Below are 25,605 nucleotides of genomic sequence, written 5' to 3'. Positions count from 1 at the left end.
GTGTATGCAGATGGCTGCTCATTTGTTTGTTTCCCAGTCTGCCAGAGGGAATTTGAACAAAAGCTCAAAGGTCATTCTGACAGACCTCATCCTCTTTCAGGTTATTTGTTTTCCTCATTCAGGCTCAGCCGCCACACAATTCATTCCTTAACGTCTGGGTGGAGATGGCAGAGCTGGGGTCAAAAAATAAATCACTGAACAACACACATGCATTGAAACACAGCCTTTGATCCTCCTTTAACAAATTTCCTTGTAGATTAAGTTACACTTGTCTATTATTTCTTGATTATTTTCATTTTTTGAATGATTTAGAAACCTGGGACTTTAACCCCTCAGCTGTTGTCCGTGTGGCCTAGAATTAAATAAAAGAAAGAAGGAAGAAAAAAAAAAACCTTGACCTGATTAAGCTGCTCCAATAATCACACTATCTTCTCCACTCTCTGCCCAATACTTACACCCTGTGTCCAGCATATGAACTACACCTTCCTCTTCACTGATTGGACCAGGATACAAAACCACAAGAAAAATAAAACCTCTTTTGATTTTTTTTTATTATATCAAAATACAAAAATTTGAGAGGAAAATTTTGTATGGGACTAAGCATTTGAAATGATATGGTGACATGAATACAACACTGCTTTCATATTCTCACAGACATGCCATAGATAAGAGCATAGATCATGTGCTAGGCCCATGTCTACGTCATGATGAGCTACCAGGAGTGAGCCTGTGCGTTTTTCCCTATAAAGGCTTGAGATGGCGACTGTCACTATACATCCAGGCCAGTTGGTAACAGGCCAGAGTGTTTTTTTTTTCCAACATCATAGTTCATTCAGGTTTCTGTTTTTTTACTCAATAAAGAAACAAGATCCATGGCAGTTGAACATGAAGAGTGAGTAAGACATGATCTCAGACGATACAGAATTCACTGGACAGCAGTGGCAAACGAGAGGAAAGTAATACAAATATTATACATAAGGCTTTGGTACAGCACCATACAGTATGAGTTAATTGCTCACAAAAAGTTAAGTGAAGCGTATTACCTGATGCAGTGAGAGAACAGAATGACAAGTCTAAAAAACTGACCAAAAAAAAAAAAGAAAAGAGAACATCAGGTTATCATTTTAAAACAGAGAAAAGTAAAAAATGTTTTTGCTTTGAAATATTTACATATGAACATTGTTGAATACATGTTTCAACTTAAAGAAGGACATTATGGAAACATTATGCACAAAAAAAAAACAGAATAAACAACATATAATACAGAATGTAAACATGTGATGTACAGCACAGAGTTCAGTGGATGAAAATGAAATGAAATGTAGTAAATTTTCTTCCTTTTAAGCACTACTTGGTTTGCTTGAGTATGAGCATTAGCTAAAACAGTCAACGATGTAGTGCTTATTGTAGCCTACGATAATAATACATTCTAGTTTCTCAGTGCTGGTACACATGAAAAAACAGAGAATATAGAAAATACTACATATTTCTATTTTCCGTCCAATAACAACCAGCTCGGATGTCCATGAATGATTGCTAAATAGGCATTTTTGTATTGTCTCTACATGCAAGATTAATACAATAAAAAATCAAATCAGTTCTAAGTATCATCCTACCAGCACCTAGTGATGCACTAAAAGCTGTAAGCAGAAAAACTGGGAAAAAAAAAGAAAAACAACAAAAGAAAAAAACAAACCAAAAAAACCCCAAAACTGAAGCTAACAGTACGTCCAAAGCAGCCCTCTTAAACACTGTACATGTTTCTGTTGAATATGCAAAAAAGAGCCCGGAAGACGACATCCATTCGTTTAAAACCCATGGAGAGGATGTATGAGCTTTCCCAATACCTTTCTAACCAGGAGAATCAGCAGTAAATACAAATGTGGTCTGGTGACTGGTCATGGCTATACTGTACAGTACTAGTAGGAATTGTTCCATCAAAAAGGTGGTGGGGATGATGTGAGACAGTTGCGCCCCTGCAGTAGTGTGCTTGAAAAACAGTGCTGTTAACCAAAGATTGTAGACCTACAGGAAGTGTGTAGAAAAAGATCCCCCTTGTGACCTGACAATGCTCTCAGATTCCCTCCTGTGTGTCCTGTGGTGTGCGTGTGTGTGTACTAATCTAAAATCAGGTTATGTTTCTCCTTTTAGGCTGGGTTAATATTCTCAATATCATCACAAATATACTTTAGAGAGGGTACCTTGGAAGCACAGACAGACATTGCAAACACTATAGAAAACAGGTCATCTTGAGTTCATTTGATGTCACAAGTCTCTATTATTTGAGGTTATACTACTATTTTTCCATTATTGTCTATCACTGTCATCACACCATGATACTGTTATGATAAGGACCTATAGTGTCTACCGGAGCTTAGTTTAGTTGCTCAAACACACAGGGCCAAAAGAGAGTCGCTCGTGGAAACAGAAAAACGAAAAAATTCTTTAGACCTCTATTCTACAGCACCACAAAGTTAAACATAGCACCAAGTCGTAATGTTCAAAAGCAACTATGCCCTAACACACTTTTCTTTATCAAACTAATGTAAACACAATTTCCTCCACAGCACGTATTGTACATGACTAGAGCATGTCTGTGACTCTTAGAAAAAAGTTTCCTTCAGTTTATTTGCTTTGGACACCTGAAGGTGACGAGATCTGGAGTGAATCTACATGTGTGCTCATGAACGGGCAAAATACAGTATTACTTTGTTCCAGAAATATTATAGAGGGCAACACACGTCTGCTTCTAAAGCTTTTTCCAATGGGCATTCACATACTATACATCAGAGAAAATACTACTCAACTTGTGCAGCCAGCGGGCTATGGCAATAATACATTGTACGGTACTAACATTAAGGTTTCTTTTCTTCTCAGATAAAATAATGTCTGCTAAAGTATGACAAATGAGGCACCTTAAAATGTTTTAAAAACATTATCCACTTAAAGCCGTACTGTAAGCAAATACTTTTATATATAATCTAATTTCTTTTACCTTGGGATCTGTCCCATCTTTTCATACACCCTCATACAAGAACGTCTTCCTGTAAAACATGGTTTGATTCATCTTTACAAATACAATACACACCATGTACAGTACATAACAAATATAGATTTTTTTTTCCTCGTATCTTACATGAAAACCAATTAAAGTAGAATATGCACTTTGACGTTCACTTTCAGGCAATCATCACTTTCTCACTTGTCAAAAGAGTTTTCAGTAAGCAGACATTGAGTCGATTCATTCATGTGGGTTTGTTGGAAAACCACGGATTTGTTGGTGGCAGATGGATCTTATCTGATATGTCTTTGAGTGATTGAACTAGCTTTAGCAATAAAAAGGAAAACGGTTGTATTTGGTAGCTGTCATAGGCAAAAGGGAGCTTGGCTGAGAAACTGTGTGTGTGTGAGAGAGAGAGTTTTTTTTTGGGGGGGGGGGCACCGGTTATTATCGCAAACAGGGATAAGACAGAGAAGTTAAAACAATTTGGACTTAGTGTGCCAACTGGTCGTCTCACCAATCGCAGCTGTGTTCTAAACAGCGTAATGGGTCATTCAATGTACTGTGACATCGGGACATTCATTTCCTGTACAGCAAAACATACATTCATTATCGGTTAGTGTCGAAAAATTAACACACATACAGAGAAGTAGCTAGCAAGTAATATACAGTTGTTAAAAGATAAACAGTCAGGGTGGCCGTTGTTAATATTTCCCATTGCTTGTTAACAGCTTTATGAAGCAATCACATTCTCCTCTCGCAGCTGTTGTTAAACATTAACATCCTTATAGTTCTGGTTTGTTCTTCCTGCATGGAAACTCATGTACTGAAGTTATATTTATTAATTTACTTGCCTTTTTCAAATCTAAATTTCTGTATTTTTTCATTTTTATGGTTCTGTCCTTCTACTTGGATATACACAGTCGAAGCAGGTACCCATTTAAAATATAAATGTAAAAAAATACTAAAGCAAAAAACAAAACAAAAACAAGAGTTATGCATCCTCTGTAGCATTTTCTCTAATGTGTCCTTGGCAGAGAAAGTAAAAACACATGTAATATCCCCCTCCCCCTAACCCGAAGAGACAAATATGAGAAGGCGAAGGAAAAGGCAGTTTATGTTAGAAAAAACAAGAGAGAAAAAAGGCAAAAAAAGGCACCGCAAGACGTGCCACATTTCACAAATGATTCCTTAATAATGAAACACATACTACAGTACACTTCACAATTCATCACCCTGTTCTTGTAACTCCTACAAGTCCAACCTCTGTTGAGCGTGTAAGTCCCAAATTATTTTGAGAGTTCTCATGAAGGCTATGATCTCTGTCTTAATGCAGTGCCACAACGATGGGTGCAAACACACCGAGCCATCGAGCACTGGAATTTAAGACACCGTCCCCGTAACGGTTGGCATTGGATCATAAACCAAAACAAACACAATATATGCCAGCTATTACTGATAATACAAAGCTTCTAAATCAGATCAAGTTAGGCCATATTATCCGTTTGAATGAGCATGGTGTGTGATATAAACCTTTTTATCCATACGTTTCATATGTAAAAAGGTCAAGTACGTACAGTATACCACAAGAATTACAGCAATTCTGCGTTTACTCTGAGGTATATTTTGTGGTAAGAACCCTGTGTTTAAATACTGACACTATTTGTATTGTAGGAAAGGTAGACTCATGTCCCTGTCCAAGGACGCACCAGGCTTAACAGTACACTGTATCACTGAAAAACCTAAAGATATGGACCCCTCAATGACCAGTGAGTGAAAAATCTTTAACGTGTTGTCACATACTCAACCAACACATTTTTATTACTGTAGGAGGAAGCTTAATTCCCTTGTTTTACTATTTATGTACATTATATATTTTCAGAGCATTTTCAAGTGAATTCCTCAGAGACAAGTAGTGGTGACAACTCAGAAAAGCCATTGTTCTTGTCCTCAAATAAGATTTTCCAACCCCGGAGTATTCAGCTTGATGTTTTCCCCTGCTCCCCAAACACAGATGAACTTTTAGAGATTATAAGAAACGTATTAGCTTGATACAGAGACCGGGATGGAGCAGGGAGGGCTGAGGTGTGTGTTTTATTTTGTTTTCTGTTATCTTTTTTTTCAGGGGAAGGTGAGGTGGGGTGTGTGTGTGTGTGTGTGTGTGTGTGTGTGGGTGGCGGGGGGCTTCAGTTTAGTCGAGTCCAATGGCTTGGTGGGCACACAGGTCAGCGTAGAGTCCCATAATTCGGGCCCTCAGAGTCTGCACTGGCCAGAATGCCTGTCTGGTCCTCCTCAGACTGCCTGCGGTGCAGGAAGGAGGTCAAATAGAGATAGGGGTTCTTCTTGTTTTGCCTTTTCCTCTTTCTGGGGAAGTTGAGATTCTCTCCCTCTTGGGGTGTCTGAGATTGCTGCTGGGTCTGAGAGGGAGACACACCTGAAAGGGAGGCAGACAGAGGCCACAAGAGTAACACGCCACCCACATATTTGAAGAGTTACATCTTTTGTTGCTTTTCTCGAATCATCAGACTAACCTGTTCTCCGAGCGGAGGTTGTGTTGTTATTGATTGTTGGCAGCCACTCCCTTGGCTTTAGTAATACAGTGGTGTAGCAGTGCTGGTAAGCTCTCAGACCCGGCAGGATCACTAGACGCACCTAGAGGTTCCCTGAGAAGAGGAGAGACAGCACAGCACACATTGCTCCGCATTAATACAACAGTCGTGTTCGGCTCCCGTCTCAGAGTGAAAAGACAGAATGGCACTTTCATTGCTATTTCCAGTAGGTGCTATCATATGATTTGATGAGCTCTTGTACTTCTATTGAGAGCCCTTTCACTAAGATGATGAATTTCCACTTTCTATCTGTGATTGATGGATGATAAAAGTTAGACACAAAGAAAGAAAGAGGGAAAGAAAGGAAGAAAAAGAAAAGAGAAAGCGAAAGAAAGAAAGAATAGTTGACACAAGGTGGCAGTGGATTTGGTGATATTATTGGCTATAAGTTTGTTCTCAAACAGTCATTACATTAAAGACCCAGTCCAGGATTTATAAAGATTATTCTAATACAAACTGCATACAGCATGTATTCTTACAGGATATTTGTTAGTGATACAAAATCACTTCAATAATTGTTATTTTTCAAATCATGGACATTCTGTAAACTTATCAACAGTGCCACACACATTTCAAAGCTTGCAATTACTGTACTGGTTTGGGTCTTTAAATAACGACTGCTTCAGAAATGCAGGCATTATTGGTCTTTTTGCTGTATAAAACTCATAAAATGAAAATAATTTCTGGAACTGTAAATTACTGTTCCTTTAACAGTGAAGTCTTAATTAGATTAAGAAAGATAATGCATTAGTTTTAGTACACACTCAATCAGGGGTCAGCAACCTATGAGCACAGCCATTTTCAATATCATGTGAAAAAGCAAAACTATGTGTTGACATTAACATATGTCACTATTTTGTTAAATATTAGTGTTGTACCATAATAAAGTTGATAAATGTGCAATGTGCACGGCGAGCAGAGTTAGCAGGTCCTAAACCACAGCTGAACAAAGGAGTTTGGGTCAGAGTCTGAGCTGTTGTGCATTTTGCTGTGAAAATGTATTGTGCTGAACATCAAATGTAAAGCATCACTCTTGACAAAGCGGGCAGCATCAAAATATGCTAAGCAAGGCAGCGTGATTAAAACACTGTTTACCTCCAAAAATCAGTTTACAAAGGGCAGTTTGTACAGAGTCTATTGCTAAACCAATGGGAAACCATTCAGGGACGCAGAATACATAACGGAGGCTTTCCTCAGTAGTGGGTTTTGTTTGATGGTCTGCCAAGAAAAAACACCATCATATCCAGAATTACAGATTTGCCTCCATCCGCAGAACTGAAATCCTGAAAACCAGACAGAGACGGACTGAGCAGCAAAAGGCAGAGGCAGGAATCGCAGTAATTGGTGTGGCCCATTTACATCATAGGGGCCCTTGCACTACAATTCTTACTATTATCATAAACAAGGTCAAATTTCCTCTAATAGTGTAACTATCAATGCTAGAAATTGAAAACAGACTACAGGCGTGCGTAAACGAATGCTACCACCACACACACAGCCGTCTTCATTTTGTAAACCGACACTCATCATAGAAAAGGTTGCTGACCCCTGCAGAAGGTGCCTGAGCATTTCTCTGATTGTTTGTTTTAGTGTGCTAATGTGTTTCACAACAGAAAATAAGCAGCAATGTGCTCCTGAAACCTGGAGAACTATTTTCATTTCATGAGTGATACATGCTACAGTAAGTTGGATGAAAAATAATCAATGTTTAATCAGCAAAACAACAATCACATCACGTTAAAGTATCTTCACTTTCGACAGTATGCAGTATGTTTTAGAAGTGGTTTCATCTCATACCGAATACTCTGGTTTTGCTGTCCATCTCTCATAGAAATATGCAATAAAGTTAAATTAAAGATCCAAGTAACCTCACAAACTCAACATTAAAGTTTGATGAGGTTCGTGAGGCTCAGTGTCGGCTCAATGTCTTTGCCTTTGAAAGAACGGAATACAGACAGCCTCAGAACCTGACTTAATGCTTTCATTAAGCCAAGTTGTTGTGTCAAACATGTATTGTTTCAAAAGGCATAGGAACACAAAGCTTTAGAGATGCTGTCCATCATTTGTCACTGTGGAGAGAGAGATTGAGAGCCATTAGCAGAGAGGGGGAGACAAATCTGAGAATTGCAACAGTCCTGGACAGATAAGAGAACATTTCCATTATCACATTAAACTGTGTGCCCGAGGCCACAGTGTGTTAAAATATAATACATTTCCATAGACATAAAACACTGTACAGCACACTTTGATAAACATGAACACTGCGTACAGAGGCTTCACCATGCTGACGGGAGGAGATGGCAGGAAGAGGAAATGGCCGTTAAAGAACAAGTCACATGACAGGAAGAGGAAATGGCCATTAAAAAACAGTCACATGACAGAAAAAACGAAAGCACTTAGGACAACAAATGTGACAAAGAATTTAGTTTGAGAATCGTTGTTATTTGTTTGGTCATAGAGAGAAGTTTAGAGAATGCATGCATGGCATTTTGCACATGGAACAAAACTTTAAAGGGGAATACTCCAGTCTATCATTCATGTGCGTCCTCTATTGATTCAAGGCTTTTTTTGGTGCAGGGAAACACGTCTGTATTCAAACAATCAAAAGACAAAATCAAATGCTTCTCCACAGTCCAAAACCGCTCCTCGTGCTTGCTCACAAGCCTAATTACTGTAGCCTACGCCACAGCATAGCAGGCTTACTGTGCCTTGGAGGTGTATTGACAAATGTGTCCTGCAGTCATTATTACCATTAGTTGTACTTCACTTGAATCCAGCACAGAGGCACAACCCAAAGCGATTCCCCTTTAAAGGAGAGAGTGATTAGAGCCCTCCCCCTGCTGACCCCTCCCCTCTCAGACATGGGTCCGACCCTTACCTATTGCGGCGTAGGGGACCGGGTCACAACAACGCTGCCCAGATAGCTGAGATCAATCAAAAACAAATCAGGTAAGACCCTTACCCTCTATAAAGCAGCAGCCCTATAAGCTACTTTCCCTTAAAGGCCAGTGATAGTGCAGGAGCAAGTCTCTGCCTCGTGGCTTTAGCCACTTTATCATTGTAGCTTCTAGGGTTGTGAGGTGGGTGTGAGGGGGCGCAGGAATGTGTGCAGTACAGAAATACTAAGGGGCATTAAAATGTAGGAGTTTCAGCTACATCTAAAATTCTGCATATGGGGACACTGATCTATCAAAATGTTGGGAAAAATTCCTACTACTGAGATTTCATTGTAATATTCCCTCATGAAAAACTTCTTCTCAGGGAGTTTTTAATCCTTATGTTTGCCACTTTCTGATAAGGCACCTTTTATAAAGGGTTCATAAGTTAAACTATCTAATTAAACTATTAAACTATGTTGGGTTGCCAGGTTGTGGCTGGCTATTATCCTCCTCCAGTATGACACTTGATTTAACCTCTCTGATAGATCATACCACCTCTAACCTTCCTGGAAAAGGTCTGCAGAATATCTGCACCAAAATGCTTTTATTAACAACTTATCATTTACACTTACAGGGCAAGAGCCATCTATTAATGAGCCACAAACATTACAAATATTGTACAGATGACTTGTCAGCTTTCACCATTTATTAAGTGATTTCTAAAAATAAATAAATAAAAAACAGCAGAACTGACGATTTGTAAAGCATTTATTGGTTGTAACTAATGGTGTAATTAATCATCAATAAATGATCTACTAATGCTTTATAGAAAATGTCTGAGCTATTGATGAAAACTTTTGGGTTTCTAATTGCGAAATATCTCTTTAGAGTGTTACATCATTAATCAAGTCAACACATTAACAGTCATTATTACAATAATTAATAACAAACAATTGGTTCTGCAGTGATAAATATTAACATGTCTCACTTGCCAAGAAGCCAAAATCAAAAGTTAGTAAATCATCTGTATAGTATTTATAAATGATAATATCTCATTAATAGATGATTCTTACAATAATTCGAGTCTGCAGTTGTGCGTATTAACCTAGCAATATCTATTATTTATTAACTATCAATAAGGTCATTAATTACAGCTTATAAATGCTTTATAGACGGTGACTTATCAGAAAGTGGTACCACTTTATATAACAGTATGTGTGAAAATTTAAATGTTTATTAAATAAACAATAAATTGTTAAATTTGAGCATGAAAATTGTTTTTGCTGGTGCTTCACACACATTTTCATTTTCATACTTCTACTACTAGTGCTATCAATAATAGACCTGATCAAATTTAATTTGTATCAAGCTGTGGAAAATACTTCAATCCAAAGTTTCAATGTTGAAAATGGGAGACAGAGAAAAAAAATGACACAGTTTTAAAAACAGTAAACTTGAGGGTTTCTGTAGCTCAAGTGTTTCCATCTAAATCTTCCTCCAGTAATTATTTTTAAAGTTGACTTCATTTTGCATTATTGTGATCAATATTTTATGAGATTAAATATGAGCTATCAAATAATAAAGACAAATATACATGATCTTAAAATCAAATTGAGCTTTCACATGCCATAAAAGTTTAGAGAACTGTCATTTTTATGAACTGATACAATGTGTGCTAAATGCAATTACATGCCTTCTGCATATTTATGTACAATATGCATCTTAATTATGCCTAAATGGAAACATCAAAGTAAAACTGTGGATAAATAGTGAGGAAATTTGGACTAGAGAGCAGACGAGGAGACAAGTCTCCTCTTTAAATAAATATGTGACTATTCTCTACTGGAATGAATCACCTACCCTGAGGCTGATATCTGGAGCTGGGAGGGCTCTGAGGGTAGCATCTCCTCCTCTGTCCTTCTCTGGGATGGCCTCTGCCCGAAAACATCCCTGCCCTCTGGAGGGGGAGAGGGGGACTGGGAGGGGTAACTGGCTGCAGTGGAGGCATAGGACATGTGGGCGTGGTAACTGGGGCTGGGTTGCGTGGCACCCTGGCTCTGAGTGGGAGAGGCGGTCAGGGAGGACCTCCGGGAGAAACTGACAGTGGCCGAGGGCTGCAGGGTGATCTCGGGCATCTCCAGAGACCGAGAGGTGCGGAGGATGCTCGGGCGTGGAGGGGGCCGCACTAGAATATCTGGAGAACCCGGCTGGGTGCTAAGGGGGCTTTGGGAGAGTGGAGAGAGGCGGGAGGGTTGGAGTACTAGCGGGGGTAGGCTGGGGTCTGCCCGGCGCCCCGCCCTTGGGCTGAGCCAGGACTGAGGACTACTACTGGGGGCTGTGCTTGGGCTCCCTGCACGGGCTGCCGGGTCAGGGTAAGGCAACACTGGTACACCCACACCGTGGGCCGTGTGTCTGAGCTGGCCGAGACTTTGGGCCTGTTGCATAGCTAAACGCCTAACCGGAGGCCCCGGGGGCCTGTCTCTGCCTGGGGGAGCCATAGGGACCTCCAGCTGCAGGAGTCCAGGGCTTGTTGGATCCTTTAGAGAAGGGAGGTGCAGGCGACTGGGGGGGAGAGAGTGAGGAGGGTATGGGGGTGGGTCAGGGAGGTCCTGGGGATGATGTAAGGGATGGTGAGGTGGGTATATGAACCGTGGACCCTCTAGACCCAGGAAGGGTAGCTCATGAGGCTGCCAGCTTTCAGGTGAGCGAGGAGGAGGGCTGTGTGTGTGAGACAGAGAATGGCCAGAGGCTGTGTACTGATGGTGCTCCATCTCTCCACTCTCCTCGGGGATGGAGGGGTAACCAAAGGGCCCCTCTGCGGTGCCTGGGGGGGAGGACAGAGCGGAGCTACGCGGGCTGATGTCAGGCATGTAGAATGGTGGTGGAATCCCTGATTCAGCGCGGCTGCCTAGATACCCATAGAATGGGCCCTGGGGAAAGCCCCTGTAGCGGGAGGCCGGGGCCTGCCCTGAGGCGTGAAGTGCACTGCCCTCTGCAAAGCTCATACCTTCCATGGGCCTGTGCAGGCGGGGGCTGTAGGTGGGGGGCTGCGTTGACTCCAGGCTGGAGGACGTTGGGGAGAGCTGGGGCCGCAGCGTGGGCATGATGGGCGGCAGAGGCCCGGGGTCAAAATCATTCTCCTCATCAGACTGCCGGAACTCAGGGTACATGTCAGACTCCTCCGCGAAGGGAAAGCCCTGGATGCGGCGGGGCGGTGGGCTGCTCTCCATGACGAAGCGGCCATCAGGGCCACGGCTTATCAGCTCAATAGGCGTGGTGACTTCTGCTTCATGCTTGGACACACTGTATTTCTTGCTGGCTATGGCACGCTTGGTTTTCTTGTAGAAGGAGAGCTCTTTGTCTTTTTCTCTCTGAGGGCTGGGCAGCTTCCTGACGTACAGGCCTGGACCGTGGGAACCCTCTGAAGAAAGAGAGCGCGGCCGAGATGGAGGGGAGCTCTCTGGACTTATCTTCCCCGAAGATAACCTGATAAAAAATAAATAAAATGCAGACACAAGACACTGGCTTGATTTAACATACACCACAAGAAACACACAGGAAAAAAATGCATGAAGTATTTTAAAACAAAAGAAAAATTGCTGATGCTGTAAATTAATTTAGGCATGATTGAAGTTTCATTCTTAAACTGAACAGATGACACAATACAAAGCCAAAGCACTCTATCAAGGCAGCCATAATGAAGAGCATTATGATAATGACCAGTTTATGGCGGCAGCAACATCCTGATGGGACAGCATCTAATGAACCGAGCCAGAATGACGGGATGAAAGGAGGACCAACGACGCAACCATGACAACCGTATCACTTATCTATTGAATCTACATCTTCTTGAGCAGACGTGAGACCAATTTCCATATGCTGCACCAAATGGTGATGTGAGGAAGGCAGATGACATCTAACCAGGCCTCATTTACCCACACCAGGAGCAGCACAGTCGACATTTACTGGGTCATCGAGTGAATCACGTAGACATACATTATAAAGAGTGCATTCTACTTAGTATTGTACTGTACATGCAGCTAGAGCTAATGCAATTTAATCCCTGCATGGTGCGTGAAAGTCTGTGCATGCAATAAGACCAGCAGTAGGCTTCACTACAAAAAATAGTCACTGTCAGTCGATCATCTCTATGCAATGCATTAACCATGCAGCCAAGCCAGTGCAGTGCAGCACGCTCTGTATTTTGGTGCAAGCAGGCACTCACAGGGGGCTGGCGGGCGGGGGCAAGAAACTGCTCCTGGCAGGCTCGTCCCAGCAGGGCTCTACCCCTGGCAAGGGGGTGAGAGGAGGTCTGCGATGGGAGACAAACGACATGGGCCTGGTTCATCTTTATCTATGCCACTTGTAGGAAGGACTGAGTGTGAACTCCCTGACCTGCCTGGACCATTCAGTGTAAATACACAAAGGTATCTGATACTAAGGATTTCTCTAGAGTCTCAGGCAAACAAACATTTATTCAGGAATGGGATTTACACAGATTATTGTCACAAATGAGCTTCTTTTGAGATTGAAATGCAGTCATACATGTACACAGGTTTTACAGACAGACAAACAAGTACACACATGTAGCTGATACTGTACATTAAATGTGCAGCTAAACAAAAAAACAGCATTATTCAACACTGAGAATCATGCAGAAAGCAGACAGCGTTTGAGGTTAAAGAATACAGATGGATCAAAAATCAATACACATACTGCAGCTTGGGCACTCTGGGTAATGTGTTTAAAATGCTGACTTTGCTACTTTGAACTCTCCTTAATCTGCCCATGATCCACTAGAGGTTGCCACTGTACATGCTCTTCCACACCCTCAAAAGAAACTTAAGCAAATAATCAATGTTTTTTTTGTTTTTTTGTTTTTTTAATCATCCACCTGGGTTGCTTCTTCTTCCAAAAATATTTACAGTTGCTGTTTGTAGGTTTTACTGTTATTCAGTGTATATCTTGTCACAACATGGCATTGGAAGTCAAATTTTATAAAAGGTGCCAAAGAGGATGCACAATAGTAGCCACCTCTGGTAGACTGCAGGGGCTTTAGCGCTGGCTTTACTTACGGTGACTCAATGCTTTTCCTGAAGTGTGTCACCGACAGGGGAGGATCTGAGAGGACAAAAATATTTAAATTTAGCATTTCCTGTGTTGAACACCATGAGTACAAGTCAGACACATGGACGGATTATGAAACAAAGGGGCCCTGGGCACAGACATGTAGAAAGCCTCACACCCCTCATACATGGGCTGCATGTTTTGTTGTTCTTATACATCTCTGTGGTCCTTTTGTGTCTCTTTGTGGTTTTTACTTCTCTTTACAGTTGCTTTGCATCTCTCTGCAGTTGTTTTTGTCTGTTTTTGTAGTTGTCTTGCATCTCTGTGGTTGCATCTTTTCTTTGTGGATGTTTTTTGTTTCTTAGTAGTTGTTTTGTGTCTGTGCCCATTTTGCATCTCTTTGTAGTTATCTTGTGTCTCTTTTTAGTTGTTATTGTTTGTCTGTGGTTGTTTTGTGTCCCTTTGTAATTGTTTTGCATCTATCATGGATGTTTTGTGTGTCTTTGTAGTTGTTTTGTGTCTCTTTTTGGTTGTTGAATCCTTTGTGGTCATTTTATGTCTATTTGTAGTCATCTTGCATCCTTTTGTGGTCATTTGATTGAAATATTAACAGTCACTTCAAATGAGATGCTCTGGCTGACCTTTCATGCCCAGTGCCTGTTCCCAGCAGGCCTGTTCAGTAATCCATCCATGGTGAGACATGGTGAGATACTACATTTAATACATGTGGAGAGGGAAACCGACCTGGTTTACGTTTGAGTTTGCGACGGTGTTGCTTATTGACAAAGCAAGCTGCTAGAGTGCTGAACAGTACTGCCGCTGCCAGAAAACAGATAGTTGCCACGACACCCGCCACCACAGGTCGCGCCAGCCCCTCATCAGGCAACTCCGCAGGAGGGAAGGGATCTGACGGGGCAGATGAGGAGGTAAAATGGACAGGTTGCAAACAGAAAGATCACAATGCTATTCCTCGCAAGAGCGAATCGTTTGCATGTGTGGTTTGTAACGCTCCTCTGTGAAGAAACTGACCTGTGCTAGATACTCCCACTACATTGCTGCTCTCACTGATCAGGTCATCCATGACAGCCATCACTCGAAACTCATACCAGGACTCCTGCCAAACAAACCAAACACACTCTTATTATGATCGTCTCATACACTGTTTTGTTGTGTTCAGCTTACTAGATCATGGCCAGCCACGCTGCACTGTATGTCCAAAGCCCTTTGTAACAGGGCTCTGAAAACTGGTTTATGTATGATAATGATATATAATTATTCTGCTTGTTTTCTAATGATCAAATATAGTATTGTATATATTGATAATTGTACCTTTTTGTAACAGTAGTCTACAACTGAGTGGTTATTAAAATGCATTGAAGTGCAAAAAGGAAAAAAATAAGAAATTTTGTTGATGACAGTCTCTACATTAAAGCCAGTCCTCTAAAACCTCCTGCATATGATACAAATGTGGACTGTATAGGAATAGAGAACTGAAAATAATGTTATTTCCACGTATGCTTTGCACCATGAAATGGGGAGATTGATCACAAAAAAGGGTTCTGTTAATTAACTTTTCAACCAATTCTTCCTCCAATATAACCCCTGTGCCACTTACATTCAACAAAATCAAAGCATGAAGCCAGAAAACCTCCAGCAGACTCATGTTTCCATATCAAAATGTGTACGGAACTGACCTGAACAAGGTCTCTGGCTATGAGCTCAGTCTCAGTGGATGGGATCAGGTCATCCAGAACCTCCCACCTCTCCCCGAGGCGGAACTCCATGATGTATCGGTCGATGGGTGAGGAGTGGTTGGCTGGAGGGAGCCATGTGAGGAGGACACCATGCTGCGTGCGATTGGCTGTGAGGCACCGTGGTGGAGTAAGAAGCACCAGTGGTTCTGGGGTACCCAGAGGAGAGCCTGCAGACCAGGAATGGGGCACAGTCTGTATCAAATGTTGTGCCAATTTCATCAAGTACATTTTTAGAAATATTTCATAGAATAACTGAAAATTTTGACCTGGAGGAAAAGGATCACTAAAGTTAAAAGGATTCATCTTCTGGTCACCATGAAAATCTGAAAACAGTTCCATCTGATTGTTGTCATTTCGTTAAAATCCAAAAAATCTCAACAACTCAGGGTCACCAAGATCGGTAAGACTGATCGTCAAGGGCTTATGAAAAATTTCATGGCAATCCATCCAATAATTTCTGAGATATTTCAGTCTGGACCAAAGTAACACCTGGTTCTTCACATAAAAATAGAAACATGTGGTTTATAACACACTATAATGTGGCTGTGAACAGTTAGAAGTGTTTATTAATGCATTTCTAAACAACTGTAACTCCTCCTGTGTGCACCCATGAGGTGAAGATGCTCTTTAAACAGGTAAAGAATGACATTATAATGGCACACACCTGTGATAATATAAAATATATCCTTAAAAAGAGAAGTTATAACAGCTGACAAATACTATATATAAACACTATGCAAATCTGTTTATGCCTACACTATATTGTGGTATAAACTATTTATTAAATGTGCTGCTTATAAATGCACACAGAAATACACTAGTCTGTTTTACAATTTTACCCAAAAAGCAAATTACATGTCTGAAATGCCCAAATAATAATTTAAAAAAAACTAAATGAATAAAATGAAAAACTCAAGACATGAGTGACAGGCATCCTACCAGTGGTGTAATAACACAGCAAATCACAATAAAACAACCATACAGTCCATTTGTCATTAAAGAGCAGGAGATGTTGAACAGTGACACATTAATTACACATGAGTTGGATCTAATCCTGGGTCACAAAGATTTTTTAACAAATTAAATATGATTGCTTATTTTCTATATTTCAAAAAATAGGGAAACATGTTGCGCTAAGACTATGGTGATGGCTGTGAGCTGCCTGGGACTGGCTAATACATGAATACTAACAATGAGACTATGAGGTTATGGAACAATGCAATATACAGCAGAAACCTTATTCTCCATTGCCGTCCATCTATTGGCTACAGTTCTGAGTGTGTGAACTAGGTCAGCACTTTGCAAGCCTCATTTAGCCTTTGTTGAATGAAGGAAAACTTTCCAACACATTGTTTGTAGCAGAATCAGGGTTTACACTGCGTAAAACAAGACCAGCATTGTGAGGAAATTACTCCCATCAAGTTTTAGAGATTATGATCCAATGGTGGAATCATCTAATCAAAATGGCAGTGGATAGAATAAATTAGAAGGTGTTTATGGGGAGTAATTGTATGTTTCATCTTGTTTATCTAAAGCCATAGATCTTGAGTTTCACAGTTGAGATCTGGTGTTCTTCCTCTGGACATTGACGTTGATTGATTCAAAAATATTATATGCAGGAGGAAAACAGATTGTGTGAGCAGCAGTGAGTCCAAAGTATAATGATGAAATGGATGAGGTGGTGTCTGAGTTTACTAACTTTGTCTAAAAAACCTAATTATTTAATTAGTATTTATTCTGATTTCTTAAGTATTATGTACAGTACATAGTATATGCTTTCATCAGTGATTTATGAATTCTATTGAAGACAATCATGGTCTGAAGATTTGATTGTGAAAGATGCTTTTCTTTCTCTGATGTTTGGAAATGGAGACTCACTCTGTTCCCGGCTTGTGTGAATTTATGGTATCCTGTAAACCCATGCTGCCTGAGCATAGTTATATGCATGACACAATGATAACGCTTTAATTCAAGCTGTCACTAATTTGTTTTCTTAAATCACCAGCACTCAGGTTAGTTTTAGTGCTGCTCTCGATCTTGCTGTTTCAAACTAATGGCTTTCATAACTGAGTTCTTCACAGCTGAGGGTTTCATTGGTAAATAAGTAACTTTATGCACTGATTTTCATATTTAACCAAGTGCCATAGTTCGACTATGTGTGTTTGTTTGAGGTATCGATGCTGTTTGTTTTCTAAGAGCCTGATGTTTTGTACTTTGGGAGTGCCTTGATTTATGCATTCCTTCATTCAAAACCTTCTCTTCTTTGTCCTCTCCACTGATATGTTGAAAAATCCAGCCATGCACTTTTCTCCCTTCATGCTTTTCTTTTTGCTGAGACACTGATTTTAAATACCATACACCTTTAATTCAGTTTCCACTCAGGCAGTGGGCATACAAAGACTAAATTGGCAGCATGTCCTTGAGGAGTGAGTAGGATTAAAACGCACAAAAATCCAAATGATGTAAGTCTGTTTTTTTTTTTTGTTTGTTTTTTTGTTGTTGTTGTTTAGCTTTTTTCACATCACAAAATACACTTCATATGAATGCATGAGTTTCTCATTTGCAGCTAAGTTCAGCTCATTTGACTGACAAGGTATTCTTTAATGGATCTTTCTCACGGCAAACATGTTGACTTGTCAAACACAGGTGGAACTAATAACATTAACAAATGCCTCTGGTATTGTACATGCTGTTTTATTGGCACACCTAAATGGAACAGTGCCATCATTAATGTCATTAGTTACACCTTTGCTTTTCCTGCTACAAGAATTCAAAATGTTTGCAGTTTGAATTATCTACTGCCTTAATAAATGCACTAGAATATATTTATAGCGCTATTTATGAAACATCAGCAGCTTTAAAGTTCAACACATTTTAATGCTTTACTGACTCACTCTCCTGTGCACATGCTTAGTCATAACATCATTAAAATGATTGGATGGTTTTGATCTCTTCTTTTAAACCCTGACAGGACAGTACAAATTAACTTAATAAGAAGCTACAGAGTCCTTGGTTTATGTACAGTTCCAAAACGAGTATTAAGCAAGTGGGTGGAATTAAACCTGTGTATTGTTCACATAAAAGATGATGATAAAAAGTGTGTATCTGGTCCAAATACAGTGAAGAATACTGTTAAATCCCTGTGTGTGTGTGTGTTTTGTTTAAACAAATCCAATGAAAAACTAACATTGTGTTTAGTTTCCTCAATAGAGATGACAAATGATCGTTTATTTGCATCCTTACTACAGGGAGCTTTGTGCTTTACGGTGTTGCTTTGACTGATGCTCTATTCAGCCTATTTTTGGGAGAAGATGTCGCAAACTAAAATCCAGACTGAATTATTTGTTTATATTTTAATAACACAGAGAAGGTGAAAAGGTGGAGGTTCTTTTTCTGCCTTGAACATTATCTGTAGGTATTCCCTTCAGTGACTGTGTGGTAGGACCATGGGTAGGGCAGAATGTATGTCACCAGAGAGGTGAAATGCAGGGCGGAAAAAAAAAAAAAAAAAAAAGACAGAAACTTACTTGCAGCTCCACTTGGTGCTGCTCTTTAAGGTTATTACTCTGAGCACACAGCAGTAATTGAAGCTGACTGAGATGAACATTTTTTATCAAGTCAGACCTTCTCTCATCTGTATTTCAGCAGCTGGAGAGTCAGACAGTCATTGTTTGAGGAGATTTTTGTAAGATGATATAAGGAGTGGGACAAAAATAGGATTGTGAAGCAAGGGGAAGATGTCTCCTCATCCTCCAGTGGAAATTACACCCTTATATACATTAATTTAAACATCACTAGAGGGCAGTATCTTCCACACCCTGTCTGCTGATATTCTAAAATTATAAATAGTGTCTCAGTGCAGCTCAGTGGGTTGATTATGAAGTCAAGACGCAGCAAACATGGGATGGAATAGCCTCTGATAAACTGCACCCACCTGCAGTGTTGACTGTCACAACTTCGCTGAATGGGCCCGTGCCCAGTTTGTTTTGTGCCAACACACTGAACTGGTACTCTGTCCCAGGCTCCAGCCCTGGCACCACCAACCAGGTCTGAGCACCAGAAACTGGCATCGAATGCCAGTCATGAGGACCGAAGTCTATTCTCTTTGACCTGAGAGCAGAAATGAGACAGACACACTGAAATTAGATACAGCAGATGAAAGTGTAAAACTGCGTAATGGTGAATAATATGCTAACTGTGTTTAGTCACATGTCAGGAAACTACTCAAAAGATTATTGACTCTGTAACAAAAAAAAGACAAGAAAAGTAGCTAAAATTTTTAAAATTTGTTTCTAACATTAGAAGTATTACTATCAGCCATTCACTACAACATTCAGTCTTGAGTAATTCAGTAATTCAACACATTTTTACCACAAAGAAGACAAAGACAGTATTTGAATGATGTTAAATTTTAGTATTGTTTTAGTAGATTATTGACCATAAACAAAAATACACATTCAATTATATTTCTTTTATCAAAAAAAGTGAATGAAGTAGGAGTTTCAAGAAACCCTACATTGCTCTTTTCAGGCTGCGGGTCTGGAACATGTCCTCTACCCATCCCCAGTGAAAATTACAGCATTTGTTTTGCCAATAGCAACTATTAAAGGGGCTATTTGTAAGTTTTCTCTGTTGCCAAATGAGGTCTCTCGCTGGGAGCTGGTGATGGTGATGATGATGATCGCTTGCCAAGAGCTTCAGCTGTCGTTGTGTTTACAATACCAGAGGTGAGAATACACCCTCTGAGCAGTGCTGCTTCTTCAGGGCAGTCTGGATGCTACAGTGAGTCGCTCTGTCGAGTCAGACCGGCTTGGCCAGCGCTAGCTGGTTAGCATGCTAACTTCAGTAGAAGAGAAGAAGTGGTAGAAATAAAGCAAAACATTGGCATTGCTTTCCACTGCTGGAGACAGCTCTTTGTGAGTAAAAGAATTAAGTTTGATGCTCAACGCAACGTTTCTTCTAGACTGGTAAATAAATATAGCTGTTAGTGCTAACGCTAGCTATGTAGCGATAGCACAACAACAAAAACAAATTGCTCCTTTAAGCCAATTACTGAATTCAGAGCGTTTCATGAAATCTAATTGTTCACTTTGAACACTGACAGCTAGCAATATCTTCACAATTTTCAAAACTACTTGAATAATCACCTCAGGAAATATGATCACTATAGCAACAAAATCTTAATATCAAATTAATTTGATTTATGTTTGCTTATTGTAGAATACACAAAAGTATTTAAACCTATGTCTTTTGTGTTCGAATTACGGCATTCTGTCGGTTATCACTGCAGCCATTTCACCCACAAGTCACTGTTATTTAGTTGCGTTTACATCCACAATATTCCACTAGGCTACAATTTGAAATGTATTTAGCATACAATTATCTCTTACCAAGGTAATTACAGGCCTTTGACTCACAAATGTGTCGTTTCAACCCCGCTTGAAATGTTATTATGCATAAGAACGCTGTAGCAATTCATTCAGAAGTGTCACTTTTTTACAGTCAACAAATGTGTATCTAATGGTACCATCATGAATGACTGACTGATGAGCACTGAAAAACCAAAACATATAGTCAGCTCTGACTATTAGCAGGCGCATATCTCATGTATGATGCTGAGTGGGATGTTATTGCAGTGACACTCCATTACTTTTCCAATACAACTATGAATTATGCACATACACATCCACTAAATACCCTGAGAAATAAGCTGTTAAAACAATTCTGCGGCAAGTCTCTGGTTGATTTTCATATTTTATCATCATTAATGAAGAGGACAGAAGATGATGAAAAAAAACTGCTCCTACTGTTTGTCAAACTAGGCCGATAACATCCAGGTAGTATTTCCACATACGCAGACTTGCTACCATTGATTTAAAGTAAACTAAGAGCACTCACACTGGACCGTACCACACAGAGAAAGTCTGTTCGAAGCCGCCATCATAACCTGGTTCCCAGGACACATTAGCAGAGGTCGTTGAGGGCAATACATGGATATTGCCAGGAGCGTGTGGGCTGGTGCCTGAGTGGTTTATAGAGACAGAGATAGAGAAAGGGAATAAACTGAAAATGCACACGTACTAATTAACTTATCAAATATATAACCACTTACAGTTATCACCTATCACTAAATATCACTTGTGGTAATTAAGCTATAGATATTCTGTTAATATGAATACTGCATTAACACTTCATTCGTATAACTGGTAGGTCAGACTCTTAATCTTATTGACTGAATTCAAGTCAAATAACGGAAACTACAAACATTTTTGCTGCTGTTTTCATTCCCAAAATGCTGTGCTGCATCACGCGACTGCTTTGTGTGGAAAATGTCACACTGGCTGAGGTGGTGAACAGTGTTAAGGTCAAGTTCAAGAGCAGCAGAGCTGTCTGCAGCACTGCTCGTCCCACCCACCTAACAGCTGTGCAGTGTGGCCCGAAGCCAGCTACTTCTTCCTGGGATAAAAGAGAGACCTGAGCGTGGGTCTGAGGACCACAGCTGTCTGCGCCGCCCCGCGACACCTGTCAGCTGAGGGCCGGTCACACAGAGGCAGGCCGAGCACTGCCAGCTGTGCAACTGCATAACGACTCCATAGGCACTGGGGCAATGGGCTACTGGGGCAGACTTACTGACTTGCTCACATTTCACGCTCTAACAGACTTAAAGGAACAGTTCAACATTCGAAAGGCAGGATTATTTGCTTTCTCGCGGAGAGCTGAATGAAAATAACTGGCGCCATCACACATATCTGTATGTAAAATATGAAGCTAGAGCCAGGAGATGGCTAGCTTAGTAAAAAGTTAGCATAAAGTAGGTTAGTTTTTATACAGATAAATGGTTTCCTGTGCTTCTCTCATACCTTGTGATTTCCTCCTTTTAGAATTTCAATGTATCCTCAGCCTTGAGGAAAAAAAAGCAGGGATGGAGGAGAGGTTTTATGAGAAATTGATGATTTCTGTGAACTAGAAGGCTGGTCTTATTCCACACTGCCTAGGAATACTTCATTTTAATTCAGCTAAAGGTACAGCTCCTGGGTGGTTTTATGTAAAAATCCTACAGCTACTGGAAGGTAGCTGGTCATTCATTTATGGTTAAATATTGTGAAGTTTAGTCGGTTAAAGGAATAATTCAGCATTTCATAATTATAACTATAACACTGTTTAAACTTCATAACCCTGCATGCCTTTGTCAGTCCTTCAGTAAATCAGTTTAAGAGTAAAAATATGTCCCTTGGCCCAACAACCTATGCAGACAAAGACTGAAGTGACAGGGTTTTAGCAGAGGGGTGGATACCACATAGTAGCTACAGACTCAGGCTTTAATGTAACTGTCCAAAGCTATTACAGATAAGATCAAATGAAATTTTAATGACGCCCAAGGGGAAATTGGGTAGAGGCACGAGTTTGAGGGATAAGGGGTCACTTCTTCTTTATGCAAATCATTTAAAAGGCACAGCAAAGTGGGATCACAATGAACTCAAAATAACTAAGAATGGGTCAGTGGTTGAGGAGGCTGAGAGCACTGTGCAGATTGTTTGTACCGATGACTAGGATACGCGTGCTGGCAGTGATGCTCGTGACCACATTGGTGGCTACACACTCCCATTCTCCGTGGTCTTCCTTGCTGAGGGACAGAAACTGTAAGCTGCCACTGGGTAGGATGTTGTGCTTACTCCTGCTTGGCTTCCCCACCTTCAATGGACACGGAAATTATAGTATCATGGTTAAGAGGCGCTTGGCAAACACACATTTCAGCACAGGACAGGTAGAATTTAAAAAAAAAACCACACACACACACACACAAGATGATTTAGTTTCATGAGACTGAGGTGTGTTTCTTCTACTGCACCTTTCTCCAGGTGATGGTTGGTATATCAGGGTCTCCAGAAGCAGCACAGGGAATTACTAGCTCTCTCCCAGCCTCCTGACGGTACTCCCCCCCAGGCCTCACATTAAAGTAAGGGGGATCCTTGATAAACACAAACATACATCATGCAGACTCGCAGGCAGGTCAGTCTGTGCTAAAACATGCAGAAGCTGAACATTCACCACAAACCAAATGAGCTGTGATGTACCTTTAGCACCAAAGTGGCAGGGGGGGACATGCCCATGGTACCCAGGGCGTTGTAAGGCACACAGGTGTACGTGCCCAGGGAGTCTTCTGTGGCCTCCGCCACCCGGATACTTCCATCTGGCATCAGGCTCCAACCGGGGTACTAGAAAACAAGAGGGGTGGGGGGGGGGGGCATCTAAAATGCTTGATTTCAGGGTTTTTCCTGAAATCTCAGGGCCCCATCTGAATGTTTTTTTGAGCCGCAGAAGAAAAGAGAAACACCCCAAAGCTCCATTTAAATTAGATGAATGAGAAGTGAAGGTTTATGCAATGCACGTCAACAGCAGTGTGAAATACTGTGTGACCTCAGTGACAGTAGATGAGATAGCAGACAAATAGAGCAACAGATAGGGAGCTCAGGGGACAAAGATTTCTCTGGGACACTTCAGAAAAGTTTGAAAATGACAGACAGGATAATGCTGAAATGATAAAGAAACTGTGTAGCTGGGGTATTAATTGCTGCAGACTACTATATTCGCAAAGGTCATTGGACAATTTATCATAACTTTTGAATAACAATGGGATGGTTTAAAATATCAATGTGCTGTTACTGTCTTTAATTCTTGGACTTTCATGAACTGCTATAACTATAAAAAGCTACCTGATATGAACATGTCATATACTGTATGTATTGACAGGTTTCACTCTTCTGTTTTCAGTTGTTGTGGTTGTTGAAAATGTTAGTTACAATATTTCAAATGACATTTTAAAAATACAGTGTCTGTAAGTTCAAAGCAGTCTGGAAGTCCCATACTATAATAAATCCTTAAAAACCTGTTGTCCAAAATCACCAAAACAGTCTAGTGATCAAAAATACATTTGTGTTAAGTTGGGTCAGGGCTAAACTAGGAAAGACTTTAACTACACTCAGCACTTGAGGCAGCAGAATGCCCACGTGATTTTATTTTGTTAAAAAAAATGTCAATCACGCAAATCAAATTGAAATTATTTAAAAATAAAATAGTGCTGATGTTGCTACTATTAAAATCATAATAAATCTACCACAGAGCTAGTAAAATCAACAGTACTAATGCTGTGAGGTTGGACTGAGCCACGTCTTTGTCAGCTGCACCAAAGCGCAATCATACCCCCTGTGAATTTGTAACCAATTTTCAAACAGTTTACACTGAGACATATGGAGCTGCAGAGAAGTAAACCAAAACATTTTTCAAAATTGACTGATTTATAAAAGGAGGTGAACGGGGTCCTGAGGCAGACTGACCTTCTCCACTCGGAGAGGATAGCCATCTTTCTCCCACTTTACTGATGTCACAGGTGGGTTGGCGTCCACCGGGCAGCGGATGATGCCTGGCAGTTTCCGTGGTACATAGATGACCGGTGGCATGTTGATCACTCGGGCAGGGTCTGGACATTAAAGAAAACATCGGCGTTAGGGATGCTGGATACATAATCAATATGTAATCTAACGTGTAAAGAAATTTCAGAGCAGAAAATGGACACGTGGAAGTCACACTGCACTGGCTGAAATTCTCAGAGTGACGAGTTTTATCAACTTTCTTAACTTTGGAAATCACTTCTATCTCAGTCAAAATCTAGGAGCTTTCCAGAGGTGCCATAGCGTCTTAGGAGTTTTAAGGAGATGGCGTTCAGGTAGAAACAACTTGTGAGATGGCTTGGGAACGCTTGATGATAAAGAGCTTATTAAGAGATTGTTTAGACCAAATCAATCAATCTCTGAGATTGACTCAGTGCAGGTTGCAGAGCAGAACACATGATCTGATCTGACAATACGACTGTGCAACTGTCGGAACCAACAATTGTGACATTAATGAATCATACTTTGATTCATGTTTTTGTGACCTCATAATGTGCAGGAGGGATCCAAGTGAGAATAGGATGGATCCGTATAATGAAGGATACCTCCACTTAATATAGGATCAAGTTTTACATATAGCTAATTATTATTACTGTTATTTTTTTTTAAATAATAGCAGGGCTGTAGTATAAAGATGTCATGTCATATTGTTTTTATCCTGACTGGATAACATTACAGGAAAAAATGACTTTTCCTTGCAAGTTGGGAAAATAAAGGAGGTATAGTTTTAGGGGAATTAGTGAAAGAGATTAATGGGCAGCACATAAACATCTAATGAATAGTGTACACACTACAATGTAGTTGTATAGAGCAACAAGGACATTTTTAAATGTTAACGAATGCCCA

At 40.4% G+C, this 25,605-nt stretch overlaps 1 protein-coding gene across 1 annotated transcript in view; it reads right to left on the bottom strand.

Moving 5' to 3' along the window:
- Positions 1 to 533: 533 nt before the first annotated feature.
- Positions 534 to 25,605, bottom strand: part of igsf9ba (immunoglobulin superfamily, member 9Ba) — a 71,642-nt gene continuing 46,570 nt past the window's right edge. Inside the window, 14 exon segments of the mRNA XM_018668251.1 lie at positions 534 to 5,435; positions 5,533 to 5,566; positions 5,568 to 5,664; positions 10,350 to 11,975; positions 13,565 to 13,610; positions 14,301 to 14,462; positions 14,586 to 14,670; positions 15,251 to 15,477; positions 19,245 to 19,420; positions 21,209 to 21,332; positions 22,852 to 23,002; positions 23,160 to 23,279; positions 23,386 to 23,526; positions 24,646 to 24,788. Coding sequence (XP_018523767.1) covers positions 5,227 to 5,435; positions 5,533 to 5,566; positions 5,568 to 5,664; positions 10,350 to 11,975; positions 13,565 to 13,610; positions 14,301 to 14,462; positions 14,586 to 14,670; positions 15,251 to 15,477; positions 19,245 to 19,420; positions 21,209 to 21,332; positions 22,852 to 23,002; positions 23,160 to 23,279; positions 23,386 to 23,526; positions 24,646 to 24,788 — 3,341 coding nt within the window. The 3' untranslated portion in view covers positions 534 to 5,226.

Source organism: Lates calcarifer, linkage group LG21 (genome assembly GCF_001640805.2).
Source record: "Lates calcarifer isolate ASB-BC8 linkage group LG21, TLL_Latcal_v3, whole genome shotgun sequence".
NCBI lineage: Eukaryota > Metazoa > Chordata > Actinopteri > Centropomidae > Lates > Lates calcarifer.
The sequence above is the reverse complement of the archived record's forward strand: the minus strand, read 5'-3'. Positions and strand labels throughout refer to the sequence as shown.